The sequence below is a fragment of the Vigna umbellata genome, chromosome 7 (genome assembly GCF_029865625.1).
Source record: "Vigna umbellata cultivar VRB3 chromosome 7, Vumbellata_1.0, whole genome shotgun sequence".
Taxonomy (NCBI): Eukaryota; Viridiplantae; Streptophyta; class Magnoliopsida; order Fabales; family Fabaceae; genus Vigna; species Vigna umbellata.
This window is the reverse complement of record NC_142171.1, coordinates 32100001-32114539: the sequence shown is the minus strand read 5'-3', so window position 1 is coordinate 32114539 and position 14539 is coordinate 32100001. Positions and strand designations below refer to the sequence as shown.

General features: G+C 32.4%; 1 protein-coding gene across 1 annotated transcript; it reads right to left on the bottom strand.

The window, feature by feature from the left end:
• Positions 1-5393: 5393 nt before the first annotated feature.
• Positions 5394-10612, bottom strand: LOC124822078 (linoleate 13S-lipoxygenase 2-1, chloroplastic-like). The gene is made up of 9 exons (XM_047294043.2): positions 10369-10612; positions 9760-10028; positions 9383-9623; positions 8907-9230; positions 7455-7540; positions 7260-7370; positions 6872-7185; positions 6347-6613; positions 5394-6250 (listed from the first exon to the last, which is right to left on the bottom strand). Exons 1-9 carry the CDS (start codon positions 10550-10552, stop codon positions 5491-5493), a joined length of 2556 nt encoding a protein of 851 aa, XP_047149999.2. The 5' UTR covers positions 10553-10612; the 3' UTR covers positions 5394-5490.
• Positions 10613-14539: the final 3927 nt, after the last annotated feature.

Here is a 14539-nt window from a genome sequence, read left to right as displayed (position 1 = left end):
AGCTTCACTGATGCGACGTTCATTCATATAGCTTCGATCCATACTATATTTGTAATATACTTCATCAGTTTCAATTTTTTAACTCTCACAAGATTAGGCCCTACCCATTCAGAAAAATTATTTTTCATAATTTGCTAAGACACATGCAAAGAAGTCTACATCATAAATTTAATAAGATTTCGGCAGCATTTCGCATTGGTATCCGATATACACGAAATAAGAGTAGTCAAAGATGACCACAATCAAATATGCATCCGGAGAACAATACAAATATTGAACCGAAATTTTATCAATCTTATCCATAAACTCCAATGTACATGTTATAGCTAATTATGAAAAATAATTTTCCCAAACTGTCGAATCGGACAATTCAAAATTTAACACAAACGATTAAAAGATTAGTCGTTTGTGTTAAATATCAAACGGGAACTGAGTTTTACTCAATTAGATACTAATAATCTAACATACCAATCATAACAACAAAACAAAACTTTATCACATGCATATTCAAAAGCCAATAACATGCATACGCAAAAACCAATAACGTGCATACACAAAAGTCAATAACATGTATATATCCAAAAGCCAACAACATGCAAATTCAAAAGTTAATAACATGCATATTCGGAAGTTAATAACATGCATATCCAAATGCCAAAAACATGCATACCGAAAAGCCAATAACATGCATAGACAGAAACTTTTAAACAAGAATGTTAACCTTCTTAACCGATTACAAACGTAGTGGAGGAATTGGAGGAGTGGAAAACGCAAAAAAACGCTGCCCAAAACGCAAGAAATCGCCACCCAAGGAAACGAGAAAAACTGCACCAAAACATAGCGAAAACTCATTTTAATCAGTTCAAATAGAAGATAATCCATGAAAGACTAATTTAATCGGAGTAAAAGTAAGTTTAAACAGTCCAAAAGAGAACAAATGAACCTGAAAATGCAAAGTCGTGAGACAAAACGTGAGGAGGAAGATGATGAATAGTGCGCGTAACTGCCCCGAGTTCGCGCAAATGTAATAAAACAGCCTTAGACGTCGGGGCCCTCCCCCATCGGACGTCTATAGAGACATCATACGTCTGACATATGGGGCCCGTACGTCTATGTGTATTTGAAAAATTAATTTTGGTGGAGGCTATATACGTCCGATATATGGAGCCCAGACGTCTATAGGGACATCAGACGTCCGACATGGGGGCCCGAACGTCTAAAGCAATGGAACAGGGAAACTTTTCACCTATCTGTCAGGTCATTAGGAGTCTAACATAGGGGCCCGAACGTCTATAGAGACATCAGACGTTTGACATAGGGGCCCGAACGTCTACACTACGAAATAAAATGACTTTTGGTATTCTTTGCCACCATCAGACGTCCGACATAGGGGCCCGGACGTCTAAAGCAATGGAACATGGAACCTTTTCACCTACCTGTCAAGTCTTTAGGCATTCGGCATATGGGCCCAGACGTCGATAAAGACATCAGACATCCGACATAGGGGCTTGGACGTCTACACTACGAAATAAAATGACTTTTGGTATTCTTTGCCACCATCAGACGTCCGACATAGGGGCCCAAACGTCTATAAAGACATCAAACGTCAGGGACCACCTCGGTCGGATGTCTACAACATTAACTTATTTACAGAAGTGCCACCGGTCATTTTTTACGTGGGATATTCGAGGGTCAGACGTCTAAAGGGTGACGTTAAAGGCCTTTTATGCACTAATGTTACTCCCTTTTTAATTCTTTTCCTTTTAAATCAACAATAAACATCCAATTCCTTGGGCATGTGACGTATTATTCGTTATCCGAACCCAAAGGTCGCTCCCTTTTTTTATTTTTCCTTTTTAAATTCAAATAGAACGTCCAACTCTAGGGGGCTTCGACGTGAATGGTTGTGAGCATTAATGTTGTGCTATTACGAGAGGTTTTAAATTGACTCTATAAATATTATCCTTAACTCTATACAATTGCATAGTTTGATCGTTTTTGAATGATTCATTTTTTAAGTTTTCCTGGAGTTGTTTTCTCCGAAATCAGATCCACTGATTCTATAGAAAACAACTTCAAGAAACTTAAAGATTGAATCATAGATACAATGAGACGTCTACTTAATGATGATAATGTTGATAGTAAGAACCGAAGAGATTGACATCAATCATTGGCACCACTCAACGTCTACTTTATATTGGAAAACGCAGTTGGTTGGACTTGATAAATGTTGTGTTAGAAACGAAGAGATCCACGTCATATACTGACACCACTCGACGTCTAGGTATACGGGAAAACGTAGTTGGTTGGGCTTGTAAATGTTGTGTTAAAACAAAGAGATACACGTAAAATATTGACACCACGCGACGCCCACGTTATTTGGGAAATACATAGGGACGTCGTTTTCCTTCAGTATTCAACGTAAAATTATTTGAAGGATTTCTAAAAGAAATCCAATTTTACAAAACGTAGGTTCATAAATGGAAACGAAACAAAGAAAAAACATAATAACACTAAACATAGGAAAAAAATGGAAATCAAAGGACGAAAAGATCCACGGGATTGTTAAAATGTAGAAGGATTTTTGTGAATGGAGGTTGTAGCGTTTGGAAAGGGTGCAAAATCCAAATCTCTCAACCTTTTTCTTTTGATTTCTATCACTCTTTCAAGCTCTTCACCATGAAAAAGAATCTAAGCACAAGGAAATTACTTGCATTTGTGAACTTGAAAGAGATGATAGAAAAACAAAGAAAAGCATAATAACACTAAACATACGAAAAAAATGAAAATCTAACCACGAAAAGATCCATGGGATAGTTAAAATATAGAAGGACTTTGGTTAATGGAGGTTGTAGCGTTTTGAAAGGGTGCGAAATCCAAATGTATCAACCTCTTCTTTGTGTTTCTATCACTCGTTCAAGCTTTTCAACAGGACAAACAATCAAAACCACAAAGAAATGACTCATTTTTGTCACCTTGAAAGAACAGATTCACGTCAATTATTAACAAAATTGGACGTCTGCTATAGAGTCTGTTTTAAATTCATAAGTGTTAACATTTTCCTTTGGTTTTCTACGATGCCTTAATCATTAACAAAGAAATGTCTTCGTTTAGTAGAGGAATTGATAACAAACCAAAGGAAAAAGTTAACATGAATTTGGTTACGGAAGTTCTGTAGTTTAGTGAAGGAGGAGTAGCTTTTTGAAAGGATGCAAAATCCAAATATATCAACCTTTTCCTTTGGTTTTCTATACTCCTTCAACCATTTTTGTGTCCTTGAAGGAGATAATAGAAAACAAAAAGAAAAAAAATAACAGATGGAGTTCATAGCAGAAATTTTATAAATGGATGTCTACAGGTTATCTAAGGCTCCGAAACTGTATTTATAGAAAAAAAGAATGACTGTTGGGAAATGCCTAAAATCGGGTGACCCTTGGCTTCAATAATAAAAGGTAGTTCGAAGGCAAAGGTCGCTCCTTTTTTTCTTTTTCCTTTTTAAATTTCCATAGAACGTCGAACTCTAGGGGACTTCGACGTGAAAGGTTTGTGAGAATTCATTTTGTGTTGTTACCAGAGGTTTTGAATTGACTCTATAAATATAATGCGTAACTCTATACAATTGCACAATTTGGTCTTTGTTGAATAATTCATTTTTTAAGTTTTCCTGAAGTTGTTTTATCCGATGGTGTAAAGAAAAAATTAAAAACATAATTTCTGGCATAAAAAAGTCGAACGCAAAGAAGAATCTCAATAATAAAAGAGAAAAAATAATAAAAAAGGAACTAAATAATAAAACGTCGAAGCCAGTATAAAATGACGTTTTATGGGTTGATTTAAAAGAAAAACAAAAGTATAATTGTTGGCTGTAATATACAATGTCCTTCTTTTGTTACGGTGGACGTCATATTAATTAAATCAATATTTAATATTTATTTATTTTGTATTGGACGTCAGTTGTTTCCTTGTGGACGTTATGTGATTACGACCATCACGTCCAACCCCAACTCGCACGACGTTCTATATTGGTTTAAACATCGAGCCCATAAAGTTGGAAACGTTCTGTTCGGTGTATAAGAGAAAAGAAATAAAGAATAAAGAAGGGATTCACTTGCTGGCATATAAAACATCGCATATTTGTCATGGTTGACGTCAAATGTGGGTAGGAGTAATATTGACGGGAAGCAAACCACTATTTCGGTATTTTTTTATTTTGAATTAAACGTCAGATGTTTTTTAAGTTGACGTTATGTGATTCTAAGGTCATTGTTTTACGTCAATCTGGGCCTTATTTGACGTTAATACATTTTAGACGGCGAACTGTTTTAGTAAATGACGTGGAGCGATTAAATTTATTTACGAAAAAGCCATTGATCATTTTTAACGTTGGATATTGAGTGGTTGGACGTTGAACGCGTGACGTTATACACGATTTTTGCACTAGTGCATGCAACAAATACGACTTTTCTTATCACTTTTGTTGTTTTTGAACGTTGAGCATTTTATGTCATTTAATGCTTGCTCAGAACAACAAAGTGCGTTTTGAATTTCTACCGTTAGGTAGCATTTTGCAATTAAGTTATTTTCTGAAGATACCAAGCGTATATGTATTCTTCATTATAGGATGAGGTACTTGTTGAGGTCATTGTAACACCCAAATTTTTGGGATGAGTAAAAATTGAAATTTTAAAATATAATATCATTGCAGAAATCCAAATTCCATATAACTCTTTACAATCAACCAAAAATAGATCATAATTCCAATTATTACAAAATAAAATTTCCAAAAAATAGTTTATTTTAAATAAACTAGCAAATTTCCCCAACTCTCTCAATTTGCTCGTCATGTTATACTACATTTGAATTATTTGCATGATCATCTGCTCCCGTATAACAATCATCGCAGGTGGAACCACAACCACAAACTGAGGATCAATCATAATAAGAATAATAATATAGCTAACAAATGCTAAATATTCATCACAATTATAAACACAATAACAACACACCAATAACTTAAATTCGATCACACCTCCTCATCACAAATCAGTAATCTATTTCCTATACACTACTATACCACCTAATCATCATAACCAATTCAGTACGAGTCACACGACATCTTTTTCCCATATCAGACGATCAAAGAGAACATTTTTCCTACATCACATAGCCAATAAAGAACCTCTTTCCTGCATCACACGACCAACAAAGTCATCAGTACCCAAATCATCCTCTTTCCGCATCACACGGATGAAGAGAACCTCTTTCCTGCATTGCACGACCAAAAGAGTCATCCATACTTAAAGTCGAATTTTTAAGAAGATCAAATGTTTATTTCAAACTATTATGAAAGTTTGACGTGGGCCATAATGTACTACAAATCTTGCACGCTAAAATGTAGGAAAGGAAAACTAAAGTTAAAACGTTTTCTATACAAGACCACAAATAGTAAGAAGAAAATTTAATCACTAATACATTTAAGAGTACTATTCTTTAAATGGATACACTATAAGGAATTCCTTTCGCAGTGAGTCCAGATTCTGAAAATGGTTTCAATAGCTCATAAGGTACTACTCCAACACCATGTCTATTTTTCAAATTGCTATCTTTATTTCTTGAGTCTATGATGCCTTCGATTTCCTTCAGTCTCCTATTGAACCTTTCAAAGGCAGCCTTTATGGTTGGGTCCTGAGCCCATGATGGATTCATGAATTGCCCAATATATTCTTCATCTGTGGAATGGTATGATAATACGTTAAAAACTAACATCATTGTTGTTGCTTGGATTTGTGATGGAAAACTCTCCAAAAGAGTTTGCTCAGGTTTGTTTAGAAAATTTTCCCACTCTTCCTTTGTAGGGTCTTCTGTTGGCATTTTGTTTCTTATAATATTAGGTCGATTAGGAAAATAGCCCGCATAAGTATATTGGCCAAAGTTCACAGCTGCATGATGAGCAGATGCTATCCAAGCTATGGTGGTGATGATGTCAATAAGGTCTTCTGGTGTTTTAAGATTAGGCCACCATGGTTCCTCAGATTTGTCTCCATGACCAACTGTCCTAATTTCTGTCCACCATGCTTGGAGCTCTTGGTCGGATTGTATGATGCTTGGGGTTGGATAGTAATGGTTGACATAGTCACTGACCCACTGTTTGATGGCATCCCATATAAGAAGACCATCATTAGCAAAAGGGTAGTCTTCAATTGTTAGCTTTAGGCCATGTGGTGCATTAGGGTCTACTTCTGCCATTCCTCTGAAGAGAAATTAGTTAGAAATGTAGATGAATGCTTTATGCAATTCTAAACTGACAAACACTAGAAAATCAATAAGCATCTCTATTTTTATTTACCTATCAATAAGATCGTTAGGAAGTGCTTGCAAATCGAACTGCCAAAGTTGATCATATGCTACCGAGCTTAACTCCATTGAGTATTTGTTAGGTGAAAATGATTTTTCAATGATCCCATTTGCATTTATAAGAATTTCACGAGCAAATGCATTGATAGGAAGAGTATATCTCAGATGTGGATGCAGTAATTTGTAAATTGGATGCATGGCGCTAAGTTGCCTATTTGTTGCAATGACAAATGGTTCCATGACAGCATGAGCTCTTAACCTGAAAAAAATTGACAAGTTAGATAGAGTAAGTTAGCATCTTTTATGGTGGGTTTTTCATTAGAGAAATAGATATTTGAATCTTTTATTTTATATACTGTTGTTCATACTCATTCGTTCTCAATGTAGAACAAGCTTAAACATGGAATCCTAACATCGTAAAACTTTCAACTTTTCACTGCTTATTTACCTGATTAAGTCAACATATGTGAAGCTGCAAGGTATAAAGAGAATGAATGACATGCTTATATATACTCACCAATGATTTAGAAGTTCATGAGTACCAGCATCATGAGCAAGAACATGAGCTTTGGCAAGCCTCCAAAGCCAGAGATTGGTTGAATGAGAAATTGAATGAGAAGCAGGTGTGAAGACTTGCTTCCATTGTGGCTTACCATCCATAGGTGGCCTTGTGAGTTCAATAGCCAGTGGCTTCAATGTGCCTTGTTTGGTGAGGAAGAATAGCGTCCTTGACCCATAGAGCGTGGTTCCCTCAATCTCTCTCACTTTGCTTACGTATGGTAAGAATAAATCATGATAGTCTAACATGTACAACTTCTTCTCTCTAATGGCCTACATGTATTCAAAGGAAACAACTTTTACGCAACATTCTAAGTTTAACAAAGTGAAGAATGTTGGTTTTATACCTCTTCTATTGTGCCATAACCAATTATTTGTGGCTCTATGACTTCTGCAGTGAAAGCTGATTCTGGTGGACCATAGATTTGGGATTCATGTTTACTTCTCAGAGGCCATTCCTACATATACCAAGAACAAAACATTGAGAGCATAGATTGAATGATGAACATATGTAACAAATTATATATTGTAACTCCTCTTGCCTTGACCAATCGGATGTTTTGTGGGTTCGCTCCAGCCAAAGTCTCCCTAGCAAACTCCTCATCTGAAAACCAAAAGAATCTGTCCCCTGCATTTCCCAAACTCACAATCATCAAGAGAAACTTTTTCACTTTGTTGTATCATTCGGTGTTAGGTAAATTATATTTCAACTACTTGAACTTTGGATCACTACAGTATCCCGAGTTCCCAATAATGGTGATAGACACATAAACTTGGATTCACCTCTCATTCTATTTACTAGTTTCATTTTGGTATTTAAGGAAAAAAAGGTTGGATATATTTTTTATTCTCAAATTATAAAAATAATATATGTTTCATCTTTAAATTAAATTATAAAATATTTACTTTTAATATTTTATGAAAATAATATAATATATTTTCTTCAACATACAAGAAGTGAAATAAATTATAATATAATATTCAAACGTTATTTTGTTAGAAATAACAATTTTTTCATCGTAATTCAAGCTTCTAACATTATAAAATTTTGTATTAAAAATTATGCCTTTTTTCTTTTGATCAAGACATAGCTTACTCTACTAACAATTCTTTTGGTTCACTAGTGTTTTCAAGGTGCTAACGGTACACATGCAATCATTTGTGCTTTATATTTCACTTTTTGAGATGTTTTTATGTGTTTTTTTCTATCTGAATTGATCTTAAAATATTACATCACATTATATTTTCCAACATTATCACCAATAAAATTATCTCTCTACCATTTTTGTCTTTCACTGTCGAAAAAAAAAATATTCCCAACTTGGGTGGATTTTGCATCTTGAGAAAAATAAAGGACCATTTCGGCAAATAAGTCAATAAAATATAGTAAAACTAACAAACAAGATAAATGACAAAAGCATAAATAACTTGAATTAAATGAAGGATCTTTTTTGCAAAAAATAAACAAAAAAAAATTAGTGAAATTATCAAATAAAGATGAATGACAATTTTGAGTGAGTTAATCATTGACTTGCTTCCAAAATTTTGAAATTATCTTCCACCCATTCAACATGATAAGAGGTTGACCATGCATTGGGAAGATGTTGCTCTCACTAATAAGATGATATCACTCTAAAAACTAATAAGATGATATCACTCTAAAAGATTTCTTACCACTGAAAGTATCTTATGTGTATATAAACCTATGTACATCTCTTATTTTATCCGATACGGGACTTTATTTGTACCCAACACAATAATATTGTGTTTTTTAAGAAAAATAGTCCATGGCATTAACAACGTAAATCCTCTAATGACAAAACATTGATTAAAGTTTATGCATTTATTGAATATTAGAGGTAGATTTGTATAAAAACTTTGTAAAATGCAATACTCTAACATGATATGTAAAGCAAGTAATTCAATAAGCAATTATTCAACAAAAAGAAACTTAAAAATAAGCACTTGTAGTATGACTATATAAATGTTCTTACTTTTAACTGTTTCTGGGGTATCAAAGCGCAGAAGGTTCTGGCTATCATTAGCAACCTTGATCAACCTGGGAATTAAACTTTGGAGGAAATTTAGACCACTGTCTTTAAGAGCTGGCAAGTGAAAACCTTCTTTGTAGATCGTGTCTATGTCTTCGAAGCTTCGAAATCCAAGATCTTGGTCAGTGAGAATTGCATCTAAGGATTCTAAAACTGCACTGATTCCTGAGCTTATTGTGTTCATTGTGAACTGTGACTCTTTTGTATCAGAAAATGCATCGTCACGAGGAACGTAGAAGCTTGAACTTCTCTTCTCAGTAGATGGGTCTGGAAAACAAAAATTAATAAAAACAAAAGGTAATGTGATTTTAATATTGTTTCAGGTTACAAAATTGAGTTATTCAGTTGATATAATCTAAGTTAAGTTGAGATATCCAACAACATTAAAATATGAATCTAGTAAAATGAGAAAAAGTAACCTGAATCAGTGTGCTTTCGACCAGTGCGACACCTTCTTGGATATGGATATTGTTTGGAGGCACCAAGAACAGGTCTTTTGAGGTTAAGGTTAGAATCAGGATCTGCAAGATCATTGTAGACATCATAATCGTATATTCTGTCAGAGCTCTTGCGTTCTCCTTCTCCATTTCCTCTTAGTTGATTCAAGGCTTCTTCTCTCAACCTTCTCAATCCTCTTGGTGTTTGTGACGGCAAATATGACTATTATATATTCCACAAAATTACTGTCAAGTTTAAACCAAAGAAAGGAATGCACCTTATGACATGATTTTTCTAAAACTATTTTTTGGTAGGTGAAATTCATGAAGCTTAAAATGACATGTTTTTTTATACTAACCTTGTCAGTAAAGAATACTCTCTTGACAGGAGTGTGATGGTTTGGTTGAAGCCATGAATTACATGTGACATGCAAAGGGCCATCTGGGAAGCCATCCAACACTATGCTCTTCAAAAACATCTCCTTGCTGAGTTCATTTTCAACCAAAACAGCGCCCACTTTCCCGAACTCTTCTTCTAACTTAAACGTTGCCTCATACTGCACCTCATCATTCTCTTCTTTACTCTTCTGTGCATCACCTTTTTTTGTCTTTTTCTCTAACTTTGTTTCTTCGTTCGTCAAAAACAGACATAAAAAATTAATGTTTATAGATTTTTCTTACATATTATTCATATTTCTTTTATTTTTATGTCATTAAATACTGTTGGAGGATTTGGAAAAGAAAAATGAAGAATAGAGAGTCTGTTATTGAACTGAAGTGTAATGGAATGTTTATATACAAAGTGTATGAGAAAATAGTATATCAGAAAACAATAAAACTGTCTAAACTGAAAACTAGTAAGCTATTAAAGTTGTTTGACTTGACTTTCCAATAAATATTTAACTCCATATTTAGATTTCTAACAGTAAACTTTACAAACAGAAATAGGAGAAGTAATAAAAACTTACTCGAATCTAGATCATTGCTGAGAAGCTCCAAAACAAGAGTTTTCCCGATGAAGTGTTCAATCCCTTGAACACCACCTTCAACAAGATTTGTTAGGAGTCCACCACCACTTTGCTTCACGGTCACAGTGACCTTCACTTTCCTCCATTTAGGGTTGATGTTGGACATGCCACTTTTTTCCTCCATCACAGCTTTCACAAACCCTAAAAGAAAGTTTACCTTATAACTCAAGAACCGACAACTGTGAGTGCATTTATAGCTTAAAAACAAGGGAGAAAGTGCGCTATTTATAATGGAATCGATTCTTAATTAGCTTCATGTGTGCTGTTATTTCTGGGGGATATGGTGGTTCCCCCAACGTAACAAATACACCACCTACTGTATTAACTCTGAAACGTGCCTTTGGGCTTTCTCCTGCCTTCTAAAATGGACCCCTCAACAACCATGCTTACGTACAAAATTCAAATAAATAGCCATAAAAAGTAGGTTTTCCCTATTAGTAAGATAATGAATTACTTCACTCATCATTTGCCTGTTATTGATGACTTTGAATTCCCCTTTTTCGGTCACTATGAGTGTGGGTTTAAATTTCTCACATGCAATTTTCTTTTTCACACTTGGTAGATGTTTCTTTCCAGATAAATATGGCGAAACACTGTTGAGAAGACGTAATGAGTTGTATTATTTGCTATTTTAGTGTGTTTAGTAATTGTTCAGATCAGCTTTTGTTTACAATTAAAGTGTTTATTAGCGTCTTACACTTTGATATTAGAGTATTATAAATCATCGTTTTGTTGATTAAATATAATTGTCTTCTTCGACTTAGTCTTTCACGTATCAAAAAATAATTCTTAGAAAAAAATTAAAATGACTTTTATGTTGTTATTTCCTCAGCTAATGAATCGTTTTAAAATACGTTAGGTACGTTGGTTGAATTTATGTTTTTCTTTATCAACATTATAATTATTAGGTTAAATATAGCAAATATGATTATATTTTATTTTTAATATAAATAAAGAAAATAATTTGGATTTAATTTTAATTTGGTTAATTTTGTTTCAACTTAATTTATTGTTAATGGATAGTTATTAGTGAATAAAAATCAACAATTAATATTTTAAAAAATGATTAAAATTTATAAAATAACAAATTAAAAGTAAAGACTCCCTTTAAATTGCGTGCACAATATCATCAATTAGTGGTTATTAGTTTTTTTTCTAACAAAACACAATTAATTATTAATAAAGACCAAATATCTATCTAATTACTTTAATTATAAATGAAGTTTCAATAAAATTCAAATTTTCTGTACTAATTTTATTTTTATTATATTAAAAACGAAATATGCCAACATGTATTATACAGAAGAACCTATTTATTTATTTTAAAAGTATTTAAAATATTTTAAGAAAAAAAAAACTAACTAGAGAAGAATAAAATTAAAAGTAATATTAAAAATGATAAAATTAAAAAGAAGAAAATAAAAATTTTAAAAGAATTGTGTAAAAGACAAAGCATTTAAGAGAATTTAATAAGAATTTATATTTCCTTGTAAGGCTAAGTTAAGTTATAGACAAGTAAGGTCCCTCGTGTTAACAGGTATCACTGCTTAATAATTTTTAATAGTATTATAATAATCAAATCCAATTCCTGCTATATCTTATTTATGACTTACACGAGACAATTTCAAAGTAAGTAAACATCCAAACTTAAACTTTAATATCATTTTGACCAAATAGGCCTCTGATAGGAAAAAAAAAAATCAAAATTGAAGATTGTTTTCTCCTCTTTCGTGAATACTTAAATCTTCCAAATCGGATGAGTATAGTTTTAGTTATCACTTGCAGAAAATAGACACATGATATTAGGTAAAACATTGAAAATTAGTATTCTACTTAGTCTCATATTTAGTAATTTGGTTCTCTTTTTCTCTAAGCCAATCCATACATTTAGTAATTTGGTTCTCTTCTTCTAAGCCAATCCATATAACAAGTATTTCTCTAAACTTTGAAAATTATAATGTTTCTATAATTGAGAGAATCTTTAAAACGTTGGGAATATTTCTATTATAAGATAGGGGAAAATAAGGGTTTTAAAATAAAGTAATTTTGAGATTTTAGATTTTTGTTTGGAAATTAGTATTCTTGAGTGTATATTTTGTTAGAACATATATGTTATGTTATTTATATTTTTGTCTAAGGAGAAAATAGGCTTTTATCTTTATTTTGTTGGTGTTAAAATTAAATAAAGGTATGTAGGAAGTAAAAGAGTTTGAATTAAAATAAAAAGGATAGAAAACATGAGATAGAAGGGAATTAAGGTTTTAGATAGAGTTGGCTTTAAAAATACATATTATAATAAGAGATAAAATGTTAAAGATATAGTGGAGTTGAGTTATAAATATTACGATATAGAGGAAGGGCGAATGATGTTTAGAAATCCTAAAAACTCAAAATCAAAGAGAAAAACATAGGAGATAGACGTTTGCAAGAAAAGAAAAAGAACAATAGAAAACCTTTAGTGCAATGGAACATTGATGGTGTTTTGGAAGTATAGAAAAAGCCTTAGGATTGGCCAAGGTATGAGGAACCTTACCTATGTTTGTTTACTGTTGTATATTGTATGTGTTCTTGGTTATTCGGATTAATAATCCTTCTTTGATATATGTTTATATGATTATGATTATGGTTGTATGTTGTTATTGTTGGATAAGGGTTTGTGTATGCATGGGCATAAGATTTATGTAATACTTGTGTTGTGTTTTCCCTATGAATGTATTATGTATGTTTTGTTGGGTTATCCTGATACGCTATCGTTGAAACTATCAAATTAATATTACTTTTTAAGGCAACTTCATTATTGCCAAGTAGTATTAAAGAAACTAGATAGGGTTAAAGTAACCCTGAGTCGTCTCCCAACGAATACGCAATTGCTTGTCAATATTTGAATCTTATGAGTGCAATGCTCAAGAATAAAAGTGAGAAACTATGCTAATAGATTTAATGTAATGTTTGAAGAACAAAGAGGAAACTTAGAAACAATGATGAAATAGACTAATTCCACTGCTTTTCCAAGATATATTCATCATCGGTTAGCCAAAAATCATTGTTCAATTGATTATTGTTCAAGTTTCAAATTAATTAAAGTACATTCTTAATTAATTTAAGGATGATCATGCAGTTAACCAAAGTAGATTTTCAATCAAATGTAAGACCTTTCTAGATTATTCACAATGAATTCAACCAAAGTGCATTCTGAATCAAATTCTATTGTGTTTAATCATGTCTATTCTTAAATCTCCTAATCAAATTAAAAGGTAATTAATCAAAGTAAAGCCTCAATTAATTATAGTTGAAATTATTACCACCAATCAAAGTACATTCTCAATTGATAGCAAAAACCCGTTTAATGATATGAAAGTTCCTAAATTTAATCAAAGTAGATTCTCAACCAAACCTAGAAACCCTTGAACTCATATGATTAATATGCATGTAGATTCAAACACCTTATGATAAAAAATCATTGCTTTTAATATGATTGAGAGATGAAAGACATAGAAAGAGAGCAACTCAAATCAATAATCAAAAGAAACAATTGCATTAATTCAACTTAACCTCAAAATCCATAGTGAAATTACAGTGGAATAGCCCTAGAAGCTTAGCCTTCCATGAATGGAGTGAAACACATGATGAAATAAAAGTGAGAGAAGTGGTGGATGCTTGCTTCCCGTGGAGGAGTCTAAGAGAATGAATGAGTTATGTCTTTTTGCCTCCCCTGGGTCTCTTTATATAGGCTTGATTGGGCTTGGACTCTGAATCTTCTGTTGATAAAATCTTTTATCTTATATCTAATATATTCCAAATATTCAACATATTTAATCGGTTTTTAAGAATATTTGATAATATATTTTCTAGATTCAAAAATATTTGGCGAATATTATCTTTTGATATTTATTGATATAGTTAAATAAGGTAATTATTTAACAATCTCAAATAAAATATCTTAAGATATATTTTCTCCAAATTATCTTTTAAAATATCTAATAGATTTAAACTTGCCCAAAATTACAATTCAACCCTTTTTATTTTATTCAAAATTGCACAAAAGTCCAGAAATTTCCTCTAATTGCCCTTTAGTCTTTTTTTTCTTGTCAAAATTGCAATTCAAACTTTA